Raw genomic sequence first — 27,528 nt, 5'->3', positions numbered from 1 at the left:
TGACTCAATCATTAGTGATGGGTTTTGAGGTGACCTATCACTACTATTTTTCATGATGAGTCATTCTATCACCATCACTAATAAAGGGTTATTAGTGACAGGTCTTGACCGGATCCCAGCCCGGCCATACATACATTAGTGACGCATACTAAATAACCGTCACTAATAACGTGTCTCATTTGATATTTTCTTACATAATGAAAGAAGGCCGTGCGAATCTTGGTACGGATCCTACAGTAATATATCAGATATATGTCTTTTTTTCCGACAGATAAATAATGTTACTCGAGAAAAAAAAAACGTCCATGTCTCGTAGTGCATCCATCCGTCCATTCCACAAAGATCAAAGTTGGGCACTGTGCGAACGCCCTTGACAGCTTACCTTCTCTCTGCTCCAGCACGCACTTGGCTTGGAGAGAGAGAGAGGGATCTAGAGAGAGAGACGTGTAATGTAGTGTAGTGTATGATGTACATTGGCTTTGTCGACCTTATATGACAGGCACCCTCCCCCTTTGAACATTCTTCTTCTCCTCTTCCTCCTCTCCTCCTTCCCTCTTATGGTATCGGCCGTGGCGCGGCGCAACGCCACAAGAGCGAGGGAGGCATGAGAGGATGGTGACGTTGCTCCGGCCGCAACGCCACGCCCATGGGCCGGCCGCCGTCAGCGTTCGCCTCAGCAGAAGCCGCCGTCGCTCCGTCCTTGCCGCAGCAGCACCCTGAGGCCCATGGCACAGGACCCCTCCCACCCGCACCGGCAGAACAAGGAAACCGCCGCGCCACCGCAGCAGCAGCAGCAGCAGCAGCAGCCTGAGCAGCCTGAGATAGCGCACCAGCCTGCGCCCGCACAGCCGCCTCCGCCGCGCGACGTCCAGGAAGTCAGCACCAGCAATAGCAGCGGCAGCGACACCGGCTCCTCCTGGCTCCAGCTCGGGCTCGGCCCGTCCCCAAGATCGTCGTCGCCGTCGTCCTCGCGCCGGAAACGCCGGAGAACCGATGAGGCAGGCCCCTCAGCGTCCGTACAGCCAGCCGCGCCCCCGCCCCCGCCGCCGCCGCCGCAGCTGGTGCTATCTCTGCACCCAGGGCCTTCGTCATCGTCCCCGGCAATGGCGGTGGCGGCAGTGGTGGCGGCGGCGCCGCCACCCCCCGCCCACGAGGCCGGTACGTGGTTCTTGCTCCGGGCGGCGCAGAATCAGTGAGTACGACATGTCTGCGTCCTGCCAGTGAGTTATCCGGGCAATGCAGGTAATTAGCTCATGCCGTTGCCGTTGATCCATGCAGGAGGGAGCCGCCATTGCCGCAGATTCCGAGGAGCTACTTGAGGGTTAGGTTAGCATCTAAACTCCTCTACTAAATCTCCATGTGCGTCTGCACCACCTACCTTGGACCTCTCTACTTATTTGATCGAATTCATGACTTTGATTAGCTCTCAACCAATTTGAGTTTTTTTATTCTTTTTAATTGTTGCTGTTCGATCATGCCACATTGACCTGCCATGGGGTGTTTGTGTTGTTGTTGATGGGCAAGCAGAGACGGGAGGATGACAGTTAGCGTAGTGATGAGTTACCTGGTTAACAAGCTGGGCCTTGAGGACAATTCACAGGTATGGCATGCAACTCCCCTCCCCATATTCTCTTTAATTTTCAATATATCTTCCTAGCTTAATTGCAATGTTTTTTTTTTTTGCGTGTCACCTTACAATTTGTGTTTCTCCTTAACTTCCATGCATCTTTATTTTTTGGGTGCAATGTTTGAATTGTGCAACCTTGTTTTAAATTTGCAAAGTACTCTTCCTACGATTTTAAATTAGGAAATAATTAGCAAGCTCTAGATTTGTTAATTGGGCTGGCCTCCGTGATTAAAGTTTAGTTTGTGGGCTTGAGATGAGAAACGACGAACAATTTACACCCTTAAGCTGTCGCGCAATCTTTAAACTACAGATGAAAAAGCGCTAGAAGCGCTAGAAATATAGGCACGAATAGGCTTCCTCGCGAAATTCCACGACATCCGGACCACGACACGTGTCGCGTTAGCTACTTGGAGGCGAGCTTATGCCTTATTGTAGTGAGTGTTCGGAAGAAACGTCTTAAAGAAAATATTTTTCCATATATATATATGACCACCACCAGAAAATACCTACATTTTTTGGCTATTAAATATAGTTTGGAACAGCCGCAGTATATGCGTAGTATGTATGTATGTATGCATCTGAAACTAACCTAGCTAAGCTAGCTAGCAATGCTGGCCACTTCTCTTTCTCTCTCCTCAGTTCCATTGTAGAGAGGGAGAGGGTGAGTGAGTGAGTGAGTGCTTTTACCTGGAGCGCCAAATATTGGTAGATGAAAGGAGCTTTAGAGCTACGGACAGTAGTTTAGATGTCGAGGTTCCCATCCCAGAGGTCTTTGTTGTTGTTGTGACAAATGGTGTAGGTGAGGGGTGTGCGTCCCACCTGTTACATCAGGGGAGAGGGAGCCCTCTCGGCCCGGCCCCCATGGCCATGATTAAGGGCTCCTCTCTCTCATCTAATTAAGCTTAATGCATGCTTTAATTTAGTGGTTGCTTAGTTAAGGTTTGGTTTCTCTCTCCTCCCTCTTTGGACTTGCATGGACCTCAACAATAGGAAATGCCATCACTACCATATATATTTGCCAGTGGTGTATACTGTATTTTACAGGTCCATGGTTGAACTGAAAGCTTGTATATAGTTGCCAGCTGTTGGTCCAGCTGCAGATCCAAGCCCTACCTAGGTTCATTCATATATGTATTGTCCACGCATGATGGGAAGCGTAACTTGTTCACAAATTTTTCCTGAAATGGAAGGGCCCAAGAGACATCTGCCCTGTCCTTGAAGGAATTAACACTAGCTGGGAAGTGTGAGAGTGGTGTTGAGTTTACTTGAAGATATTACTGCCCCCTAGAGCAAAAAGGCCATGTCTCACCTAATCCAGCGAAAGTCATGCACCATCCCATGCATGCACCACAGTGTGTACGTTCTGCTTTTGCTTGTGGAATGCCTGCCTCTGCCTGACCGGGAAGCAATATTGCAAGCCTCTCTCTGTCTTTGTTGGGGAAGATGCATGTCACCATAATGGTCTCTGGATCTCCTTGCTGCAACCAAGCTAGGCTTGTGGTTGTGGACCTGTTGCATGCAAGCAAATATACGCAAACTGTACCTATCTTCCTTTTCCAGGAGGGGTGATAGCGCTTTCAACCTTGCACCTGCTTCTGATATTTTTCCCGTACCCTCGCACGACTCAGGGAAACAAATTGTCGGTCTATTATGATATTTCCGTTTTACCCGTTGGGTCCGGTAAATTTCTTTATCGTTTAAATTTTCCATTTTTTTAATTTCTGCTAAGTGACACACCAATACATCACTATCATTGTATATTTGGATCAGTGATACTTTTTTATTTCTATATTATTATGTGTAGTTTTTATATTAAATAGTTTGGATACAATCGGTGTTATTTTCTAGAGAAATTGGCACATTTTTTCTTCTAAATTTTGACTGAAAAATTTATCTATCGCCGATAGAATTCCGATAAATCCAAAAATCATGTTTATCAAAGATCCCTAATAAATTTCTGCTACAAATAAATAAAACCCAGGCACTTTGATTCCTTCTATATAACCACATACTACATTCTTCAGCATTAGTTTCTCCCCATCTAAGAGGGGTTAACAAAGGGTGGTCAAAATATTCATAATTCACATAAGAGAGTGGCATTAATACATGGTAATTCTTTTTTCTAAATATTTTATTACTCCATCTGGTAACTGAAAATCCTAGCCCATAAATACCCAACAACACTTTGAAAGATGCATAGTTAAATATTATTTTAGTTGGTCAAAAGCCGGTAGAGGCTTAGCAATCTAATATGCCCAATGCTAACAGTTGCTGCAAAAACTAGAGACTGTCGGTGCTGCATCCTGATTCCTGCATCCATGGATGGTTGTTGGTTGAAGGACCAGTGGCATCAGGGAACATTTTGTGTAGCATCACCTCAACACAACATTATGGAGCCAAATGCAAAAGACAGAAATGTCACATACAAAGACATTGAATTTAGGAAGTATTTGCTGCAAATGTCAACCTGAATACAAGCTATAAATCTTTTGGAAGTTGAACACACGCATGTTCTAACTTTTCGTTCTACATGGACAAAATAAAATGTAAATATTATTGAAATAAATGTAAATGAACAGATTGTGCCTAATAATCTAGCTAGTAAGAAAAGTATAACGAGATAAATCACCATTCTCTGAAAACTCACATGTCTAGGATTTCAATCCGACCATCATAATCCTTGAAGGATCCAAACAGGTGCTTTCTGATCGATTTTTATCAGACCTATAGTGATTCCTTAGCCCTACATTGTACTGGCGTTTACCTTTTCATGTTGCCACACTTGCTTGTCTAGGAAAGTAGGTGATGTCTAGGAAACACATCCAGAATTTCATTTGCTGTGTCCAAAATTATACAAGCTATATATGGAGGTTTTAATTATGTTTGAACGGAGGGTGGGGAGAACCAAAGATGGAAATTTCTTTTGTCGAACACTAAGTTCATGAATTCACTTAATGTTCGGTCGAATGTTCTTCCACTTTGACCTTTTAATGACCATGCATGCATGTACATATATATTGATCAATATACTCTGCAGATTTCAAAATATCTCTCTAACCACGCTATAAAGAAAATGAGTTATAAAGAATGAAGACCTATATTAAATGGAATAACTGGACCACTTAATTATAAGCATACATATTAAAGGTGAAAATAGTGTCATATCTTTATAATTTTTTATTCTTCATTTAGTGGATATATGTTGCAAAGCGATAAATCCTCTATGTAATACACTACTATAGAATAGTTCATCGGTGCCGGCTCAAAAACCCCACCAGTGGTGGTTTTCTAACTGATACTGATTACTCGGCACTGATAATCAGTATCAGTGCCGATTCCAAACAAAGAACCGACACTAATACTAGCACTATCAGTACCATTTCTTGTTACCAACTGGTATTGATATATATTATAGGGAAAAAAAACTTGTATTTTAGAAACAAAAATGATTTCAGCTTATGCAAAAACTTAACTAAAGTTCTAGTACAAGCAGCTTGCTCACAGCTCTAGTTCAAGAAAGGAATTGGATACAGGAGGTTCAGTTAAGTACCACATGTCTAAAATACAGAGAGGTTCAGAACTGAACCGAATTTCATGTTTACAGTTCAATAAAGAGAGGTACAACAGGTTTGAAGCCCACATGTGTTACAAGAATGGAACTGAATATATGAGGTTCAATTCATAGTTTAAGTTCTAAAACTGAACTGAATTGAAAAGAAAAATAAAGCAACTACATAGTAACAAGAAAATCATAGATTCATGCACCAAAATCCATCCATGCATCCATTGCAGTACGAAATCCATCAACCAGAGAATTTATCCTTAAAAAAAATCGAACTGAGTAGTTTAGCATGGGACATCCATCATTATTGTCGTGCTCTATTCTAGCAAGGAGCACAAATCGAACCCACATCATCACAAGGGACAACAAGGCTCACCAGTTCTCAATGGGAAGAAGAGGAGAAAGTTGTCGGGCGCCTTGGATCCCACTTGGTCCTTGACGTGTGGGCGAAGCTTGACGAGCCTATCGAGGATGCAGGACCCTGCTGCCGTATCTAGGATGTCGCTGCCCCCATCTACTCTTCATCCGCTGGATCTAGGCGATGTGGATCTACAACCCCCGATAGTGTCGATGGAGTCCCCAATGCGTTGGCTGACCTCATGCATCATCAGCATCGATGGATTAGCTTGAGAAGGTTGGCTCCATTGAGAGAGAGAGAGAGAGAGAGAGAGAGAGAGAGAGAGAGAAGGCCGAGAGCTCCATTGGGTGAGGGGTGAGGAGATAAGGCTAAGCTCGTGCTCGTATGCGGACTCGAGACTTATTCTTTTTACCTTCGTAAAATTTTCGGTCCGGCTCAAAGAGTCCACTACCGGTCCTAATAATGAACCGATACTGATAAAAGTTATTAGTGCCGGTCCATGTTTATGAACCGGCACTGAAGTATCAGCGTCAGTTGGTAACTAGAGATCATTATCAATACAAGTTCAACCCAGCTCAATCATTGATCGAGTTTAGAATATTATGAATCGGCACTAATACTTCATCAGTACCGGTTTGTGCCTAACTGATACTAGTGGGGCAGTGCGGATGACATATTTTGCTGTAGTGATAGTTAATTGACATTATATGCAATGCGAACTAAGGGTACATATGCTGAAATTCTTTGTTTAAATTGTCCAACCGGTTCTACTCTAAACATATTGCCAGAAGGGAAAACATCATTCAATATATACTTTTTTTAATAAATATCAGGTTGAGAAATTAGTTGACCTACGTTTAATGTTTGTGTGATCTAAAATAATAATATTATAATTAATAAGCACTAGGTTCAAATCAGGAAATGTGAAAACTCACTGTTTATACATTCAATAAGATAAAAAAAAATGATGTTCGAATGCTTGCACCACTCTATTTTAAATTTCACATACAGTATATCATAGATGTTTGGATTAGGTTCACCTCAAAAAATACTTCAAAATATATATTAGGTTTTAAACACATATCGTATTAGAGACCCGATACCATCTCTGTCTCCAAAACGTCGACTAGCAGGAATTTATAATCTGGTGTAGTCGGTAGATTTTTATCCCACCAAATGCATTAAACCATATATAATATGCTCGTGCGCATAATTCAAATTCTATCATGTTCTTAATATTTATTTACATTGCCTTTGAGCTGCACTAAATATATATTTGAATTTGCTCAGAAATTTTAGAACTACTAATTATATTTAATTTGTCTTTTCAGTTTATTATATATTAAAACCATAAGTGTAATTTCAAAATACAATTAACTTTCTGTTAGATTAATAAGCTACTTCAAATTTTTCTTTTGTTCAGTCAGTATCTAGGATCGTCCTACGTGCACTTTCACTACGCTCTAAAATTAGTCTATCTAGAGTGGTAGGTGAGCCATGCATATACAGAGCGTCAGAGCCTTTGTTTTTCTCGTTTAGACATCTTGTAGTAGGTGGTTCGTTCAACTTTGTCTTCTTTTTATCTGTTTTATTCCATCTCTTTCCACCTCTCTTTTCAAAGTACTTTTCTGCTTTCTTTGGTTAGATATTAACCTTAGCTTTTTATGGCTTCGCTTCTCTGTATGTATGTACATAAATCTGCTTTTTTTTTATGAAGATTTTACTATGTGAAAAAAGTTCATGAGTGACAGCTGGTAACCATCATTAATATATGATTCGTCACTCTAAATACGTCACTGATGAGTCATCATTAATGACGGATAAAGATCCGTCACTAATAAGGTCATAGGCGAGGGATTATAACTTGATCTGTCACTTATAACTGATTTAGAATAACTTATTACCGAATCCAGATTATAAGTGACAGGTCACAACTTAACCCATCACTTATGACTGGCTCAGGACGATCCGTCACTATACCATGTCATAAGGGACGAATCATAACTACGACCTATCACTATTATCATCAATGAAGAATCATATTACGACCTATTACTAATTTTATGTCTCCTTTATTTATTTTTCATGCAGTATTTGTGTGTGCTAGTATAATTGTTAGCTAGTAATATATAAAGAGCCTAACCCCTATGCCTGGAATGCATACATGAACAAAATATATTTTGATGCAACAACCGCTCTATTATGGTCTACAAGTTCAACTCCACATTAAAAAGCTAGAGGCTTTATCATTTGTAGAGTGAATTACATAAAACTATAAGTATTATGTTATTTGTAACATAAAACTATAAGTATTGTGCTATTTGTAACACAAAACTACAAGTAATGTACCTAATTTCACACAAAACCTAATTTTAATTAGATTCACCCAAAAATACTCTTATGTTTCTTTAAAAATCCTAAAACTTTTTTTTACCTGTTCTATAATCTATGTGCAACCCATTTGAATTAGATTCACCAAAAATCCTATGTAAAATTTAAAATAATGATTTTCCAAAAATGATACTTTTATAACTTCTAACAACTGTTAGGGCCTCAAATAAAATCCCAAAAATATAGAACATTTGACTAATATTTTTCTTATATGATGGACTAATTTCTAAACTTATTTCTAGCCCTATAGTATATGGTGAAAAAGTAAGTTCTTTGTAATGCTCCATTTATATACTTACAAAGGAATTCACTTTTTCACCATATAACCTAGGACTCGAAATAATTTTAGAAATTATTTCATTACATAAGAAGAATAGTAATGAATTTTTCCTGATTTGTGGGATTTTATTTGAGGCCTTAACAATTCTTAGGCTTTATAAAAGTAGTACATTTGAAGAATTTTATTTTAGATTTTACAAAATATTTTTGTGTGAATCCAATTAAAATGGGTTGCACATGAATTATGGAATAGGTATAAAAAGTTTTACGATTTTTGGAGAAATATAAGATCACTTTTTGGGTGAATTCTATTAAAATCGGGTTTTATATGAAATTAGTGCATAATACTTATAGTTTTGTGTTACTAGTATAATACTTATAGTTTTGTTGTACAAATAAAATAATACTTGTAGTTTTATGCAATTCACTCTCATTTGTATCCAGCACTTTACTGCACTTTTCATGGTGCGTCTTCGACCTTCATCCAAATAAGCGAAGTTAATCTGAATTCAAATAAAAATTAAATAAGCTGTGCTCAGTTGGTTCTTTTCGCAAAGTACACACAATAGTACTATAATTTAAGAAGGGATAACATGAAAAAAAAATGATTTCATTTCCACCCAGTTGCCCTATCACATAAAAAAATAGAAAAATAGAAAAATGTTTTAGGATTTTTTAAAGAACAAAAATCAAATTCCAAGTACCTTTTTTCTGCCAAATATTTCGGTTGCCATTTAAGGGCTATCAGATTAAGATATTTGGTTAGGTAGGATGTTCTTAATGTACTTCTTCAATTAAGTAGAACTGAACCAAGTAAAAATAGATCTACTATCATGTAACATAAAAAGTATACCGCTCAATCATAGAGAGACCACCCTCCTATGGCAAACAAAAAGAAATCCCTACCACCCTCGCCCACTTCACTGTGTGATTCTTCCACCTTCTACTTAGTCAGCCATTATTCGTTCCCTACCACAAGAAATTAAAGCTTTCACTTCAACCTCACAAATTCACCTTTTGACTCAAAGGTGGTGAAACTTTTACACCGCAAAGCTTAGCTTCCAAGCTTGCATTTGGACTTTCACCCACAAAATCCACCAACTTTCAACTGATGTAGCCATTCTGTACTAGCAGCAGTGGCGCACTGCTGCAAGCAGTACTGTTAAGTAGGAGCATCCACATCGATGAGCCGTCATGTTCCGTTGCAGTTGCTGATGACGCCCTCGCACCCGTTCACTGCCGCACTCAACTTTTTTAATCGCTACAATTTGATTCAAGAATATGGTTCGAATTGTCTCCCTCCTCTGTTGGTTCCCTCAAATGCGTCCACGTCGGACGATTGGTCCGCTTTTCCATCCCCAACAGTGGATGCTGGGTTCACCAAGAGCGGAGTCACGGGTGCCAAGCACGATGGCGCGTGTGACGGCAACAATTAAGGTTCGGGAATTGAATGTTTAACCGACCCCCTCCCCCTCGAAAATTGGATTCAGGCTCCTGTCCATAGGTGTCCGTAAAATACGAAACAAAAGATAGTATAAAATAGTCAACCATAAATAAAAAAGTCACCTATATGCAGTAACAATAGGCCTAAACTAGAAATGACTTAATAATATGCACATCAATATTATATATTGAACAGGAGCACATGAGTGCATAGTGTGATGGTAAGGCATCATGAGTGGTACCAAGTTAGCCACGGTTTGATCCTGATAGTCACAATTTGACATCTAAAGAACATCAAATCTTTCTCTAAATTTTAAGAAACTGCCGGTAGTGTCTTTGGTGAGGCTCGAACCTTGGCTCTCGTAAAGCCTCCAATAAAGACTAGGTCAAAAGACAATTTTTTTTCAAAAGACATTTTTTAAAAAAATATATCAAATAGGAACACACATAGTAAACACTTTACAAAATTCAGCAATCAGCATTCATATTTAAACCAATCCCGACCAAAATATCAAACCTAACCTGAGATGTACAGCAAAACATACATAACGAGTGCATGCTGCAATCAAGTACACGCCCATGTAGCCACTGTGTTGCCTACCCTGATGCATGCTAAGCGGTTACTTGTGATTCCTGGCGTCATTTAGATCTGTTAAGCATGGCTCCAACCCCAGCACTTCCTATATAAAGATTATGGACTAAAATAAAGTAATTTAAGAATATATTTTTAGTTTATAATTAAAAAATAATAGTTCACCTAAATACTTCTAATTTACCTAGCTCTCCACGAATTCGTCAAGTTAGGGATATCTAACTTTAAAATTTTCGAAGAGAGAATCAAATCGTAGCCTCAAAATTAGTTGTCAATCATTGTCGCTTCTGAGCTTCACTGCTACACACAGCACATGAGGTTCATGAGGACGAAACAATGCGAGAACTGTGCTCGCGACGTCGTCCGTACGTGTACGTACGCAGCTCGACCGGCGGTGGTGGTGGCGGCCATGTTGGAGCTTTCACGAATGGACGTCGGACCTAACGGCCATATACACCTCGCCATCGATGGAACGCTAGCTAGTTTTTTTTTTTTTGGTATGCACGTTGATGTGCATGGCTACGTACGTGACCTTGCACCACGTCTGTTCATGACATGCCTGCTTAATCAATCCGTGCACAAGGACAAGCTCTTTAATCAGCTTGCGTTTCAACGTCTGCTTCCATGCATGCACGCTGGGGATCATGGGTAGATCTCACATGCATGCATGGAATAGTTCAATGATTTGTGTGGTGTAGGGTCAAGCTCTCCGATTTGTATATAGGCCAGTCCTTACAATTGGTTGATGGATACATGTTCATGGAAATAATCATATAGCTAGGTACAACCTGTTTGATAAGAAAATATATGGCTATATATAGGGTTTTCCAGTTAATCAATTTGGCAGACTTTGTGCGTGCATCATGGATCGATGCACATGTTCCGAATATTTTAGACCCATTTAGTTGACCAATACCGTATATATTTCTAGTAGTCTGATTAGTCATTAATTTCAACTCGAGGAATATGAAATCCACATGTCACCAAAATAAAAGAAAGTGGAAGGACTTATACATATACCCTCCAAATGAAATATCTGGGATTAAGTCCACTACGGTATATGTATGTGGAGCTCACCAAGTAAAGGACCTTTTCCAAATATATTTTTGGTCAAATACAACGGTCGGTTCATGTATTGTACACACGCACCACAATGTACTCAAATGCGAGTATGTATGTCCACACTTTTGTGCGCCTAAAGTTCGTTGCTCGCTCACGTGTGCGCGTACTAGAAAAAGTGGAAACTAGGATCTAACTCGAGCGACACTAGGCACATAGTCCCACTATAAGCGACTGGGCAAGTTGATCACTTGCTTTTAATTAAGTAGCCATGTTTTCTATAATAGGCCTTGGCATATAGCGCATTCCAAACTGTCTTGTGTGTACACACTCAGATCTATTTCTGAAAAGATGAAGGATAAATGGCCAGGGGATAGAGCTTATTATAAAGTAATTCTTGCAAAAAAAAAATCAGTGAAATCAAGGGGTATTACTTGAATGTGACAACTCTTCTTTGGTGTTAAGGTAGTAGCTATGAATAGATATCGATTGCACATAAAGAATAGAAGAATGAAACATATTGTAGAACATGTTCAGAATGCATTACAGGTATATAATCATTACCCTTCAACTATTCCTTGCCTCTGACCACTCACAAGGGAGCATCCCTTTGGCCTTGTTGACATAAGAACCCAAATCCCCTTACAATTGATTTTTTTTTTTGCAATTGGTACATACTCAAAATACTTTAATCGTACGCGCAGCAAATAGGCCAATGCTCTAGCTAGTCCTCACAACTTTAGCCCATTACAAATTATGTATGGGCGGTAAAATGTGCTCTTGATTTCCTCTATGGACATATATGTTTGCTTTTTTATATCTGAAATCACTTGAGCATCCTTCTTGGGTCCTTCAATTATTGACCTCAACAAAATTTTCCACTCACATATAAGAATTGACAAGAAAAAAACCAAGCCTTCAAAAGAAATCGAGTTTGAAGTGGATTCGTTGGAACTATATAAAAATTATAGCAAAATTCACACGTTCGCAACACCATGCAGACCTTACACCACTATTTGTGTTTTTTTGTTGCAACTGTAGGCACACACGTTCAAATGCATGCACAAACCTAGGAGGCATGTATAATATCATACATAGTTTTCACAGATCCATGATTTGAACACCAGTGAGTTGAGTTTTATTCATGTATATATAGTTCTAGACCGAATTAAATGATTGGCGTGGTTCCTAACCAATTTCGTAATTAGTATTGCGATTGTATAATAGCAGTTCCATCGCATTGTCGCAATCTCCATAATTACGTAGCTGGAGAAGATATCGGTTGTTGTGATAGTGTATTCGCCACCGACACAAAGCTTTCATCGTTTTCTCACCGACTGTACATGACCGACAAACATTGCTAGCTGCTAGCGAGACTAAAAGTCATCTCATGAATTTTGATTAGAAGGGTTTATTCTTCTGTAAGTCATGCTTTAGATTTTAATGTTGTTCTGTGTTTGCAAATTTCATCAACTGCATTGTTTCGATTAGGATTATTTATACAGTTTCAGATGGGAACACCCTCGTAGTAGCTAATTTAGACAGTTTCAAGTCCGGACTAGTATACATTATCAACTGTTCTGTATGACAGTGTTTTGAAAACGTATGCCCCTACATATCAGCAGTTGGACCATATAATGGCCCGATTATACACCGGTTATCATATATAATCCCTCCAGTCCGAAATAAATATTATTTTAGATATCGTTACGGTCTTCAAAATACAACTTGACTACTGTTTTCTGTTGTAATATATTAATAAATTATAGCAAAAATATAATATTATGAAAGTACTTTTCGAGACAAATCTACCTATGTCGTTTTTAAATATCCAAACTCAATACATAGAAAATAATTTATAATCAAAATTTAAAATAGTTGAATAGATGTAAGATAAAATAACTTATTTTGGACCGGAGGGTAATCGCTGCTAGGTAGGGTGACTGGCAAGTGCCGAGTACTAATTTTTAGGGACCTTTACGGTAATATACAATTGTATAGTCCTTTTTTTTCTAGAGATGTAAAAGTGTCTAGCTAGTCCATGCGCAAAATGACGATGGGATAAAGTAGAGATTGGACTAACCTTTAGGGACCTTTATGGTAATATATGGTTGTTGTGCTAGTGTATTCCCCACCGACGAAACCTTTCATCGTTTTCTCACCGACTGTAGGACTATGAGTTATGACCGACAACATATATAGCTAGGGAGACTAAACAAAACTTGTAACTGTTATCTCAGGAATTTTGATTAAAAGGGTCTGTTCCGTAATTCATTGATGCCTTAGATTCAAATTATCTTGTATTTGCAAAATTATCAACTGCTTCTTTCAAATAGGACTATTTATACAATTTCATAGGGGAACACTCATGTACGTGACTAATTTATACAGTTTCAACCCTATACATTATTAACCATTTTGCATGACAGAGGGTATACAAATAAATAGATCATGTCAAGCTAAATAGCCATAACCCATCATGACGTCGTATAGGCAAGCCTACCCGCTCTGGTCATACTGCACGTCTAGTCTCACCGAATGCCGTCATGCTCACCGGCCAGACCATCCTGTAGCATTAAATGCTACAGGACGGATCACTGCTCCACCACGCCTACCCATGACCTCGCTCGCCGCAAGAGAGTGCTTGAGAAAAAAAAAAACTTGAGTGGATAACATTAAATGTGTCCTGACAGGTTAGGTGAATACCTACCCCACGACCAGCAAGGGGTTTACTTCTGTGATCAGGGGGTTGGTCACACGAGCCCCGCCTTGGTCGAGCGATGAGTCATGTGGTTTTGAAAATATCTACTGTTGGCTGACACTTAACGGTGCGGGGCTCACCCTGTGGGGCACTCCCTTATCTATTACACTGACAGTAGCCGTCAAGTTCCATTGCGAATAGGGTGGACTCAGTGATTTGCCATAGTAGACCGTGGTCGCTATGCGACGAGTGGTCGTGGTCGGGACTGGTCACGCCACTTGGATCCTAGGTGAACACATGTTCGCAGAGTGGTCGTTGACACAACCTGCATTCGTGGTCAACTTAGGTAACCCCATCCCGATGGGAGGTTAAATGTCTGGAGAGAGAGAACGTGGGAGAGAGATACATTGATTGCTGTCAGAACCGAGGGAATTTTGGTTCCACACGCGTGGCCTTTCGAATTTCAAGCGGGTCGGACCCTGTAGCGGTTGAGATACCGCGACGACCCTTTAAATTGAAGCGTCCATGGTGCCCCATGAATCCTTTCATCGCCTACCTTAGTTTTCACAGTCAGAGCCCTTCGTCTTCGCCTCCGTTCTTGCCCTCGCAGCATCTCCCATCGTCGTTCAATGGCGCGCATTGGCAATGAGCATGCCTTCCCCAAGTCAAAGTGTGACGTGGTGAGGCTGAAGGCGATGTATGACGCCAGCCTGCTCACCCATCGCCTTTCCTCAAGTATCGCTCGAGGGAGAGCGCGCCTGCTCCCTGCTATGGGGAGATCATGCTATTCGTCTCATTCTTTTTGGTAGGCCTCGTGTCGCCCTTCTCTAAGTTTGTCAGCACCGTCATCTCCTTCTACATCATCTTCCACCTTCATTTTAACCCTATCTCCATTCTCATGCTAAGTATTTTCGCTCATCTGTGTGAGAACTTTATCGGGGTCGAGCCGTGCCTCGACCTCTTCCGGTTCTTCTACACTTGTCGATCAGTGATCGGATCAGCCACCGAAAGTTGCGAGTTCCAACTACGGGATGGTGCCGCATACTGCTACATCAAGGCGGGCCTCAAGTTATCGCGATCGGGCTAGAGGGAGGATTGGTTTTGCCTCGCGGCTGACAACTCCTTGGATTACCTTCGTGTGCCGAGTGCATTGGCGCAGGTTATAGATAACTGAGGGAATTCGCCCACGACTACGCCGGAGCTACTGACCCTGGCCAAGCAGGTTGGCCATCTTCAAGAAGCTGGGCTTACGGGGTCGGACGTTGTCCGTGACTTCATTAAGCGCCGATTGTGCCCCCTGCGGAGGCAAGCACATCCAACGTTTCTATACTCTGGGCCAAACGATGTCACCTGGGAGAGCTACATGTGTAACCCCGCCACCGATTCTATGGTGTCACCTTTTTGTATAGTTGTGTGACCCCTCACGTCTCTCCTGTTATTCTGATCCTACTAACGATGATTTCGACTCGCGGGTTTGAATCCTATTGTCGGCTTCCCCAAGGAAAGGCAGTCCCCAATCGGTGCACTTACGTTGTGTGATCTCACCCTGCCGGAGAGAGCGTAACGCATGATGGTAAGTTTGGCATTTCCGAAATCCCCGCCCCCGAGCCTTTTCATGAGTTAGATTTTTACGTTTGGTGTCATTACAATGCTTCCCTAAGGTTGACATATGTGCCTAATCATCGACGACGTTCTATAGGCCTCCAATCTGGCCATCTCAGGGAGAGGAATTCACCGTGACCTCCACCCTAGCGACCAGCAGAGCACGACCACACCTACTCCTAACCTAGCTAGTCACTCCTCTGACCCACTTGGTAGCGACGATGGCCAGACTGCCCCGAGCCAAACGTTGACCACAGACATAGGTCTTGCGAGTAGTGTCGGTTAGTAGAAAAGTGACCAGCCTCACCCTGAGCCAGCCAAGGACGATCAGACTGCTCGTAGTTAATCGCCGACCCCGGGAGGAGGTCTTGCAAGTGGTGCCAGCCTGCAGGGGAGTGACCAGTCTCGCCCTGAGCCAGCCGGGGATGACCAGACTGCTTGCTAAGCCTTCACGCAAGGGGAGAAGAGATCGGCGGAGGATTTGGCTTCCACGTAGGCGCCCAAGCATGCATGTGGGACACCGACCGCTCCTGGCTCGACAACTAATATGACCTCTTCCTCGTCCGATCAACTCAGTAGCTTCACGAGGTCGAGAGTTGTGCTCACCCCTCCGACCATGTGGTAAGTCCACCTCTTAGGCATAGGTACTTTGAGTTCTTTCCTAACTTCACAATTTGTTGTCGTTGCAGGTCTTCTACCTCGGTTGTTACTCCTCTGGTGCCACAACTGGATATTCTAGCCCCAGAGCCAGCAAGGCTTCGACACCCGAAGCACTAACCGTGCCTCACACATCTGTTTAGCTCATCATGGGGCTTGCTCCTACCTTCGACCTACTCTCCATGATCATTGAGAAGGAGGCATCAAACCGTAGATGTGCCAAGTTGGAGAGGCTGGAGGCCGAAGAAAAATCGGCGAGACACGCGCTTCAGTGGGAGAACGCTGCGCTTCAACGGGAGAAGGCCATGTTACGACAGGAGCAGGCCATGCTCGGAGCTTGACTTTCGATGCTGATGGAGGATGAGCGAACGACACACAACTTTCTTTGGGATGCCTTCATGGCAATGCGGGGGGCCGTGAGGAGCGTCGCGCTGGAAGCCACCGAGCCAAAGGAAGAAACTGCGCAGGGCTGGGCCTATGCCACCGTCATCCTAGTGGAGAAGTTCACCCAGCTCCCAGGCATCCTAGCAGCAAGGGCAGCGGAGGACGTGGCAAAGGCGGTGAAAGCTAAGGTAGGGTACGTGCTCCAGTGTTGCTGTAGCCACGACCCCAACTTCGCAGTCGAGCGCGAGAACCTACAGAGCGATCTTCGAGGTGCACTAGTCTTGCCATAGACTAAACCATGTGTAGCCTTAGGCTAGCAGAGTAAAACCCGGCTAGCTGACTCATGAGTGTTTTACGACCTGTTTCTTCGACCAGCTTGTCGGGAGGAACTGCTCGCGGTACAAAGGAACTTGGAAAGGAAGGCGAGGGAAAACGGCCAACGGCAGGTGTATTTTTACGATTGCTTTAGTCGGGCGTTCACCCTTTTCTACTTGTTGTTGTGGGCCATCGAAGTTCATGTCTGTCCAACCCCCGGGGATACCGTGACCGGTCATATCGACTGGTTCTTGGCAGCCTCTAAGGAGGCATGTGACCTCGAGCAGAGGCTTCGCAAGACCGTCGGCGACCACCTTTTCGAGGTTGGAGTCTCCGACGCCTGCCTTGCCCTCGCCTACGTCAGCGAGCACTTCCCCGTCCTCAACCTTGCTCTGGTGGTCGCTGCAGGCTTTGGTGGTGTTCAGCGGACCATGGCAGAGCTTGGCGACCATGCAGACTCATTTCTGTATGCAGCTCGCTCCCTCCTTTGGACTGTTCGGTTTGACCCGCTGAGGAGCATCTTCGGATCCTAGGGTCATTGAATAAAATCGTTAGAACTAGCCCTCGGGCTTTACCTAAGTGGTCATTTTGTAATATAAGGACATGCTTCTATATAACTTTTCATTGTGTCATGTGATGAGTAGGCTCATTACTTCAAGAGGGGATCAAGGCTTTATGTACCGTTCACTAGCTAGGTTTGTGGTGCTAGGACAACCCTTAGCACGACATGTCCTTTAGTGACGACCAACGCTCGACCTGAGATAGGACTTATGGCCTCGTGATCGTTATCCCTTAGCAGCCCATATCCCTGATACTGCCCGAACGGCTATTTTCATACATTTCCTCGATTTGGTACTCATCATATGAGCGAACAGGCAAAATAACTAGCAGCATGAAAAGAAATCCTAAACTGTTCTAGCCCTCAAACGTTTGGTTCGTGTTCAAGCAACCTTACACATAGAACTTGCACAACTACTTTATGTTCCAAGAATTGTGCAGTTCACGACCGTCCTCCATGGCTAGTTTGACTACACCTGGTCGGGTAACCTTGACCACTGTGTAGGGCCCTTCCCACTTGGGGGAGAGCTTGTTCCGACCTACCTTATTATGGATTTTCCTTAGCACGAGGTCACCTACGACCAAGGTCAGCTCCCGCACCTTGCGGTTGTGGTAGCGCATGAGGCTCTGTTGGTATCGGGCTACTCAAATTAGAGCGCAATCATAGAACTCTTCGATCAGGTTTATGTCATCCTCCCGTTAAGCCACCTGGTTATCATCCGAGTAGCTTGTTAGTTGAGGAGACTAGAGGGCGATCTTGGAGGGGAGCATTGCTTATGCGTCAAAGACTAGAAAGAATGGAGTTTCAGCTATGGCTCTACTGGTGGTCATTCGCAGCGACTAGAGTACTGTGAGGAGTTCATCCACCCAATGTCTTGAGTAGCTCTGAAGCCGATCAAAGACACAGGTTTTGACCCCTTACAGTACCATCCCGCTTGCCCTTTTGACCTACCTGTTACTTTAGGGGTGTGCTACCGACGCGTAGCATATTTTTAGTCCTGATCTCTTCGCAATAGTCTCTAAAAACGCTATTGATGAACCGAGTCCTGTTGTCCGTAATTATACAGTTTGGACTGTCAAACCACACTACCAGTCCCCGTATGAACTTGATTGCTACCGTGGCATAATCTTCCTAACTGGCTCGACTTCAACCTACTTAGTGAATTTATCGTCAACCACAAATAGGAATTTAAAACCGCTTGGGGCCTTAGGGAAGGGTCCCACAATGTCGAGCCTCTAGACAGCCAAAGGCAAAGAGAGTGATATGGTTTGCAGTGCTTGGGCTGGTAGGAGCTCGCACCATTTCACCAGCTCACAAGCATCCTGGAGGGCCGTGGGCCAATAGAATCATTGTTAGAACGCTTTTCTGACCAGAGTGCGGTATGAAGCATAGCTACCACATATGCCTCATGGATATCAGAGGGCAGTGTGCTCCCCTCTTCCTAAGTGATGCACTTCAGTAAAAGGTTGTTTCTCCCCCTACGGTAGAGGTGTCCCTCTACCAGGGAGTATCTACGGGCTTGCCATGTGACCTTTTCTACTGATGTATTATCGTCAGGGATTGCTCGATTTTAAATGTATGCCAAGATCTGATCCATCCAGGTCGTAACTGAATCAAGCTGGGCGACTACATGATGGCCGCTCAAGGATTGCACCAAAGGAGGCGTTTCCTCCAAAGATGTTACCTCGGGTGCTCTGTTTCCATGCAGAGCATCCCCTTCACCTTGGCTCAAGACCACGACACTTGGTTATGTGAGTCTTTCTTCAAAGACTCCGACCGGGACAGATGCGCGAGAAGAAGCTAGATGGGCCAGCTCATCGGCGAGGAAGTCATCCCTGCGCAGGAAATGCTTAACCTCAAAACTAATAAAGCGTCACTCCAACTTTCTCACTTTAGCGAGGTATGCCACCATTGTCGGGTCAAAGCACTGGAACTCCTTTTGCACTTGGTTTATGACCAGTAGCGAGTCCCCTTTCTCTAGCAGATGTTTTATACCAAGTGTGGAGGCTACTCTCATTCCCGACAAGAGATCCTCATATTTTGTCCTATTGTTTGTGGCATGAAAATATAATTGAACTACGTACCTGAGAGTGTCGCCGGTAAGTGAGGTCAAGACCACTCCAGCCTCCACTCCCTTCAGTGTGAACGACCCATCGAAGTGCATGGCCTAGTGTTCTTCCATCTCTGCTTATCATTCTCGCTCGGGCTCAAAGGACCACCACTTGGCCACAAAATCGACCAACGTCTAGGACTTGATAGCCGTTCGAGGGACAAACTGAATATTGAACTCCCCGATCTCTATTGCCCACTTTATTCTTCTTCATGTTGCATCCCTACTGTGGATGATTTTCCTAATTGGGAGCGAGGAGATTACCTTGATTTTGTTAGCTTAGAAGTAGTACCTTAGCTTGCAAGAGGCCATCAGCATGGCGTACAACAACTTCTGTGCCTGTGGGTATCAAACCTTCACATCATGTAGGACTTCACTAACGTAGTATACTGGTCCCTGAAGACATTCACACTCGATGACCAGGACCACGCTCGTGATCTAGGGGGTAACTGCAACATAGAGCAAGAGCTCCTTGTTTGGTCAGGGAGCGATTAGTACAGGAGGGGAAGAGGTACCTTTTGAGATCTGGAAAGGTCGCCTCCGCTTCTGGCGTCTACCGAAAGTGATCGCCTTTCTTCAGGAGCTTGAAGAGTGGCAGACCCTTTTCACCCATCCTCGAGATGAACCTGCTCAAAGATACCACACATCCTGTTAGTTTCTGGACCTCCTTTAACCTGGTCGGGGATCCCATCTAGTCGATGGCTCTGATCTTGTCAGGGTTTGCTTCTATTCCCCGACTATACTCGAGGAAACCGAGCAACTTCCCTAATGGGACTCCGAACATGCACTTCTCCGGGTTCAACTTCATGTGGTACTTCTAGAGATCGTCAAATGTCTCCTGGAGCTCCGCAACCAGATCGTCCTTGATCCTGCTTTTTACGAACACATCATCAACATACATCTCAACATTTCTACAGAGCTGTGATCGAAGGATGAGCTGAATGCATCGCTGGTAAGTGGCACCGACATTTTTCAAACTAAAAGACATTTTTACATAGCAAAAGATCCCGAAAGGTGTTACAAAAGTTATTTTCTCCTCATCTACCCTATTCATGCTCATTTGGTGGTATTCTGAATGGGCATCTAAGAAGCTTAACAGATCGCTACTGACTATCGAGTCCGCAAGCTGGTCGATCCGGGGCAGAGGGAACAGATCTTTGAGACATGCCTTGTTAAGGTCGGTGAAATCAACATACATTCTCCACTTACCATTTGATTTTAGGACCATGACTAGGTTAGCCATCCACTCCGGGTACTGCACCTCTTGGATGAAATCTGTTTCCAGGAGCTTGTCGATCTCCTCACGAAGTGCTTCCTTTCGGTCGGGTACAAATCGATGCGTCTTTTGCTTTACTGGTTACACGTTAGGTCGCACTGACAATATATGCTCGATCACGTTCCTAGGGACCCTAGGCATATCAGACGGACTCCAAGAAAAGACATCCGCATTTGCCTAGAGGAAAGTGATGAGCGCGAGTTCCTATTTGAGGTCTAGGTTGGCCCCTATCTGGACCGTCCTGGATAGGTCAGTGTTGCTTAAGCATACTTCCTTGAGCCGATCGTCGGGATTGGCGACGACGTGCACCTTCACCAGGAGACCACTAGGCCCGGCGTTCTCAGGCTACGATCGGGGAGTCAGCTCGACCATGTCGAGACTCTTGTCACAATCAAGGCCATTTTTGGATTGCTCAAAATAGTGATAGCTCTCTTGGGACAAGAGATCTTGATCGCTTGATATGCATAGTGGGCGACAACTATGAACTAGGCTATCACTGGTCACCCTAGTATAGTGTTGTAAGCTATCCCGAAGTCCGCCACATCGAACAGGACCTTCTCGGTCCTGAGTTTGCTCAACGAACCGAAGGTGACGGGCAGCCGAAGAGTCAGGGGTGATCCCGAAGAATGGAGGATATGGTTTCAACGCACTCCTCGGTATCTGTAGGGTATCCAACACGTCGATGAAGAGGAGATTGATGGAACTCCCTCCATCGACTAGCACACGCCTATTCGGATGTTGTGCACTGTGGGTTCGACCACAATAGGGTAGCGTTTGGGGCACTTGACATGTGTGCAATGGTTTGTTTGGCTAAAGGTAAGAGGTACCTCTGACCACTTCAGACACGGACTCGAGCCCAGAATGGTAGCGCATACCTAGCGAACAACCAACTTATACTCCCTATTCGAGGAATATGTCGCAGCATCCCCAAAGATATGGTGGACCATGTGCTCGACCTGTTGGAAGCCTAGAGCCGACTGATCGGGGCTGGCCCTATCCTCACCATCGTCGTTACACCTAGGTTTACGTTCCTCATGCTCTTAATCGATGATGCCTCACACGACCTTGCATTTGGTCAAGTCATAGGTGTCGGTACGGTGGATCGAGTAGTAGCCTCTGCCCTTCTTCTTGTCCTTCTACTCGAAGTGTCGGCACGGCTGGCCAGTTTGCTCAATAGCCATGATGTTGGGCGGTCTAGCCTTGCCCTTGTTTTTCTTTTTCTCCTTTCGACAAACCCCTTTGGAAGAAGCAGGCTGGTTGGAGGTCGGCTATGGCTTCACGCCGATCTAGCGCTATCGGGCCTCAACGGCTTACGCACATTTGTCTGCGAGCTCGAAGAGCTCGGTGGTGCTCCGGATTTCCTTGGTAGCTAGCTTTTCGACCATCTTCTGGTCTCTGACCCCCCTTCAGAACATTATGATCATAGACTCGCATGTGATATTTGGAATGGTATTTAAGCATTTGGTAAAACGCCGAATGTAGTCTCGCAGCGGCACACTATGCCGCTACCTGACCTGACACAGGTCATCCTCAACCCTTGGTCAGTCGTAGGTTCCCTGAAAGTTGGCGACGAACTAATCGTAGAAGTCTTCCCAGAACCAAACCGACTCGCGGGGGGAGGTTTATCAGCCAAGGCCGTGCTGAATCGGCTAGAACGGATGGGAAATAGTTTGCTATGACCTTCCCACCACCTTTCACGGCCTGCACCGTGGTGGTGTAGATCTGCAGGAACTCCTCCGAGTTGGTCGAGTCGTCGTATTTTTTAACTAGGACTGGCCGGAACTTATCCGACTTGCGCACCTCTGCAGTCAGGTGGAGAAAGCATTGCACCTTGTCCCATATCGGGGAGCCACTCGCTGTTGAGCAGGGGAGAGCCGACATGTCACTGCTCTACAATGTTTGCTCACGACCTTGCACCGCAAAAGAGAGTGCCTAGGAAAGAAAAATACTTGAGTGGATGACATTAAATGCGTCCTGATAGATTAGGTGAATACTTGCCATGCGATTAGGGCTGGTCGTAGGGTCCCCTTCTACGATTAGGAGGCTGATTGCATGAGCCTCACCCTGGTCGCACGATGAGTTATGTGTTCTTGGAAATATCTACTGTCGACTAACACTTAACAGTGTGAGGCCCACACCGTGCGGCACCCACTTATCTATTACACGGATAGAAATGATTTGAACCTCCGCTTCCTGTGTCTATCTGTGTTCATTTAAGATAAGCCTACATAAGGGGGTGTGAAATACATAAATATGAGAAAAATCCAATATTTGTCAAAGAAGATTTAAGAAATACCAAAAGTAAAAACTACCTCATCTGTAGACTGTACCTGCTTTTATAATTATCTAATTAATTGCCTTTCAGTCTCACGTAAGATTCACAAATCCAATGGAAGTATGGAGCATATATTCTAGCAAGAATTCCCTAGAGCAAGTACAGAGAATGTTTGCTACATATTTCAGGACTTCCAGTTCTAGTTGCCGTTGGGTGTATAAAATCCTAAAATTATAGTACAAAGCTGGAAATTTTATATATGTCTAAAACAACTTCATTCAATTTACTGGAAAAATCTTACTACACATATAAAAACATATTTGGTCTGTCTATGAGAGCATGACCTGGAGTACAAATACAGAGCCACAGAGGGGATTAGTACTTCCTCCGGTCAAAAATAGCGTTGTCCTAGACTGCAAACAATCAATCTTTTAAAATTTTAACAATTATACATTGAAATATTTAGATTTATCATGTGAGAATTATATTAATAGATCTATTCATCAACAAACATAATTCTTTCTCATTATAACTTTATTAATCCTTGATGATATGCACTTAGAAAAATAGTTATTAAAGGTGTGCATTCAAGAGCGTATCCTAACTTCTAGAACAACTAAATGAGACCAGATGTAGTACCCTCTCGAGTAAAAAAAGTGTCATTTCGGATGGACTGTAGTCAACACGTTTAAATATTGACCATAATTTTTTTTAATATTTTGCTTGAACTTTTAAAAATGGTGTATTTAGATTAGACCTGAGCATTTCTTGGACTAGGCCGAACCGAGGAAAAGAACGATTCCAATCGGGCCAAAATCTGCTGCCCAGACCCGCGCACCACAGTCTATCAGGTCGGCCATCACAAGTCGGGCTCGAGTCGAGCACGGGCCAAGCCCATGCCATCCGTTATTTTTATACTGTAAAAGTGGAAGAAAAATGCTTGTCAAGCCCAGCTTACGCTAGGTCTGGATACCTTTGAGCTGCTTCTCTGTTGCCCCGGCTCGCCCAATAAGCACATTAGGGTTGACTTTTTCGAGCTTTTTCGGCTGAGCCTCATATGCTGAGGTCATAGATTTGCCTTGAAAAATAGTTTCATAATATTACAATTTAGCTATGTTTTACATATATTTATATATTTTATATTAGTAATTAGTGGACAAAGTAATGTGTTGATGATCATATTAATATTTAAAACAACACCCTTTTATAACTGAAGGAAGTGGTTGGTTTTAAACAAACTACTTTACCAGGCCATAACTTATCCTAATCATCATTATAATACTGTTTCCTTTATCATTATTATAATACTATTGTTAAGCATGCTTGTGAGGGACATTGGCTTCACCTAGAGGGTAGAAACTTGAGCAATAGCATGCATGTATCTTGACCTTTCAAGAGAGGCCAACAACCCTAAGGAAGCTAGGTCTAGGTGTAGCCTAGCCTTCATCCAATCTTTGAGCTCCAAGTGTACATAAAAAATAGGTGAAATAAGCTTTGCATCCTAAACACTAGGTATGTCTTGTTTTGCGCCTTTGTTTATTTCCTCAAGAAATGTGGCCCCTAACATCGTATCAGTCCAGATCTAGACATCAACTCACAAGTCGCAGATGCTTGTCAGTTAGCAGGAAATCACTGAGATAAACCACCATACGTTCGGTGTCATCACTCTAAATTAAGCGCCATATTTTTTTGGTGGCAAGAAGAAAAATTACGACCAGGAGACATTTTTTAGCATCCATTATCTTTTTTAGGATTTTGCCACTTTACCTAGCAGCATTTGATAATATTCACAATTAGAGTCCAATTTGGCAAGTTCAGTATAAGCATGCGTAATATAATGCTCAATTAAGCTGTCTTATATTCTTCTTTCCAACCCATGCCATCCCATTATAAGTATCTTATCATTGCCCAAATGCTAATTTAAGCCTTCGCTGGTAACTCGTGAACACACGGCAAAAAGCAAGAACGATTAGCAAGATAAACGATAATATATAGCCAAGACTAGGTGGATGCATGTGTTTCCCTTACTAACAACCATCGCAATCGCAGCAGTACTTTCCTCGGCAGTTCCATGCCCATGCATCTCCTCGGACTTTTCCGCATTGTATATTCATTTGCTTTTTTTGCCCCTTTCCAACCTGAAAAGGAAAAAAGTGGGGTCAAAATTAGGCACCATCTAGAGAATCAGAATTGGAGGGCCCTATCATGCATCAGCAATAAAGAGAGTATTTCTCCGGGGGGAGGGGGGGTGCCCTTCTCCGATGATTGTTCTGTACCTAATTTGTCTGGTGAAACCAGGTGGTGAGGCTCTGGTTGCAGCCACTGGATCTGGAAGGCTGCTAGCTGCTTTCCCACCTTCTCGTGTGACTAGCTAGCTAGTCCCTTGTCCCTTCATGGTTAGGTGTGAAGTCAAGGTTCTAGACTTGTAACCCCAGTGGCTATTGGACTGCCACTGTTAGTAAATAGTGTATTGGGAAGCATTTGGTGTAGCACCTCATCAAATGCTTACGAACTAGATTTAATCCAGAATTGCAAGAACTCGTGTTATTTCTCTTTCATTGCCTGGTAAACTTTGGGGCCTATTTGAATAGAAGGGATTGGGAACCGAATATATAGACCAGGAGCAATCCCCTAGCCCGAATACCTCTGATTACAACTTAGACCCAAAGGCATCCAGAAAAAGGACAATGAATTTTCATGTTCTCTGGAAAGGTCTCTTAAACCTCACAGGCAGCAGGGGAGGAATGCTGTTGGCAGCAAAGTCACAGGGGATGGAATTGAGATCATATGCTGTATAGATTTCAAATTAGTCCAGTAGTGGAAAATGTTCTATTTGGATAGTGAAGACTTCTAATGATGCCTATGCATGACATAAGGCCACCCAAAAGGAAAATACGGAGTTCTACGTCAATCATCGACACTGTCTTAAACACTAGCAGAGCAGCTTCACTCAATAACAAGGAAAAAGGCACCATCCTCATTCACTTATGAAAACCTGATCAGTTTCCCTTGTACAAAAATAAGTTACGAAAAATAGGGTTTCTGGACTTTACTGACCTACCGAAGCCGTACCAGAGTTTAGCTTTGCATTTTGTCTGTTGCTCTGAGGAATCTAGTGAATAACTGTGATGCAGCAGTTTTTTTCTTAAAAAAATATCACATGTACTGCATCATTAGATGGTCTCAAGAATACATTTAGTAATTAGGATTAGGATCTTGGCTTGCATGACATTTCAACTACTCGCCCTTCAAGGAAAAAAAAAAGGAGTCCAGGCAATGGCAAGCAAGAAATTGGAATGCATCAATCATGTGCTCACATTCAGCATCTAATGGGATCAACTCCAAATATTTGTTTAACCAAGAATACATTAAACATCGCATGCCACTAGAACTGAAAAAGGTAGTGTATTTTACCATTTTCTTGTAAATAAATGATAGTTTATTGTCTGGTCGTAAACTTTGCTTCAACAATCATAGCGAAAGCAAGAATGGTTGCCAGTAAAATCCCATTAACATGTATCTATGTACGAAATGCAGTTAGAGATTACCTGTCGAGGGCAGCGCCTTCTACCAACGATGACACTGCAGCAGGTCCGCGACACCATTTGGCGCCCCATGCCGGCAGAGGCCACGGCGGTTTTGCCAGCCCCCGGCTCGCCAGGCACCAACCAGATCATGACGTTGAATTATGGCAGAAGCTAGCACCTGGAGAACGGGGCACCAACGGATACAAAAAACTTTTCACACTGTAATTAGTTTTCACTGCCCACAGGCACTGATCCCTTTTTTCCCCCTCCCCTAACATCTAATCCTCACCAGAGTTCACTGAGAAAGAATAGTAGTACACCAAGTATAGTAGATTATAGGTAACACACAAATGTAACTGTACTTCAAAACCCTGAGAAATAATTCTTTCATATTTATTTAGTTCAAAGATTTATTTTGTTCCAAGTGCTTTGCTTTTTTTTGTTAGCATGAATCCAAGCATTTGAAAGTGACACAGCTCTAGATGCCTACTAAGTTTATAGATCTTTAACCTAGATAAAAATTAAGGGAAAAAGAAAAGGCAGGTAAAAAGATCCATCCTAGATGCATTGTTCAGAACTTGATAAACATATCTACAGTACCAAGAAAATATAAGTGTAAAAATAAAAAGGTGCACATGATGACCAAATGATGTTGCATTGAAGCACAATGGGAGCGCCATGATGTAGCATCCCGTAGTGTTCAGGTAGCATGTCAGGATCAATGAAAGGGAGTGCATACGGGAAGTAGGAAGTCAACATCAAGGACAAGGAAGTGCAAACTATTGCTCACAAGTCAAGATACAAAAGAAAG

At 43.1% G+C, this 27,528-nt stretch overlaps 1 protein-coding gene across 1 annotated transcript; it reads left to right on the top strand.

The window, feature by feature from the left end:
* The first annotated feature begins 502 nt into the window (after positions 1 to 502).
* On the top strand, positions 503 to 27,141 carry LOC133904992 (protein LAX PANICLE 2-like). The gene is made up of 4 exons (XM_062346666.1): positions 503 to 1,192; positions 1,279 to 1,326; positions 1,528 to 1,600; positions 26,728 to 27,141. The coding sequence occupies exons 1-4, from the start codon at positions 726 to 728 to the stop codon at positions 26,890 to 26,892; spliced, it is 753 nt and encodes a 250-aa protein (XP_062202650.1). The 5' UTR covers positions 503 to 725; the 3' UTR covers positions 26,893 to 27,141.
* Positions 27,142 to 27,528: the final 387 nt, after the last annotated feature.

The sequence above is a fragment of the Phragmites australis genome, chromosome 22 (assembly GCF_958298935.1).
Source record: "Phragmites australis chromosome 22, lpPhrAust1.1, whole genome shotgun sequence".
NCBI lineage: Eukaryota > Viridiplantae > Streptophyta > Magnoliopsida > Poales > Poaceae > Phragmites > Phragmites australis.
Note: the sequence above shows the minus strand (reverse complement) of the source record. Positions and strands in the feature narration are given on the sequence as shown.

What these genes read in the sequence shown, in the direction of transcription:
- LOC133904992 (XM_062346666.1), top strand. Translation starts at nt 726, where the DNA reads ATGGCACAGGACCCCTCCCACCCGCACCGGCAGAACAAGGAAACCGCC. An exon ending in CTCCGGGCGGCGCAGAATCA is followed by an intron (nt 1,193 to 1,278) that starts GTGAGTACGACA and finishes TGATCCATGCAG; the next exon opens with GAGGGAGCCGCCATTGCCGC. An exon ending in GCCTTGAGGACAATTCACAG is followed by an intron (nt 1,601 to 26,727) that starts GTATGGCATGCA and finishes TACGAAATGCAG; the next exon opens with TTAGAGATTACCTGTCGAGG.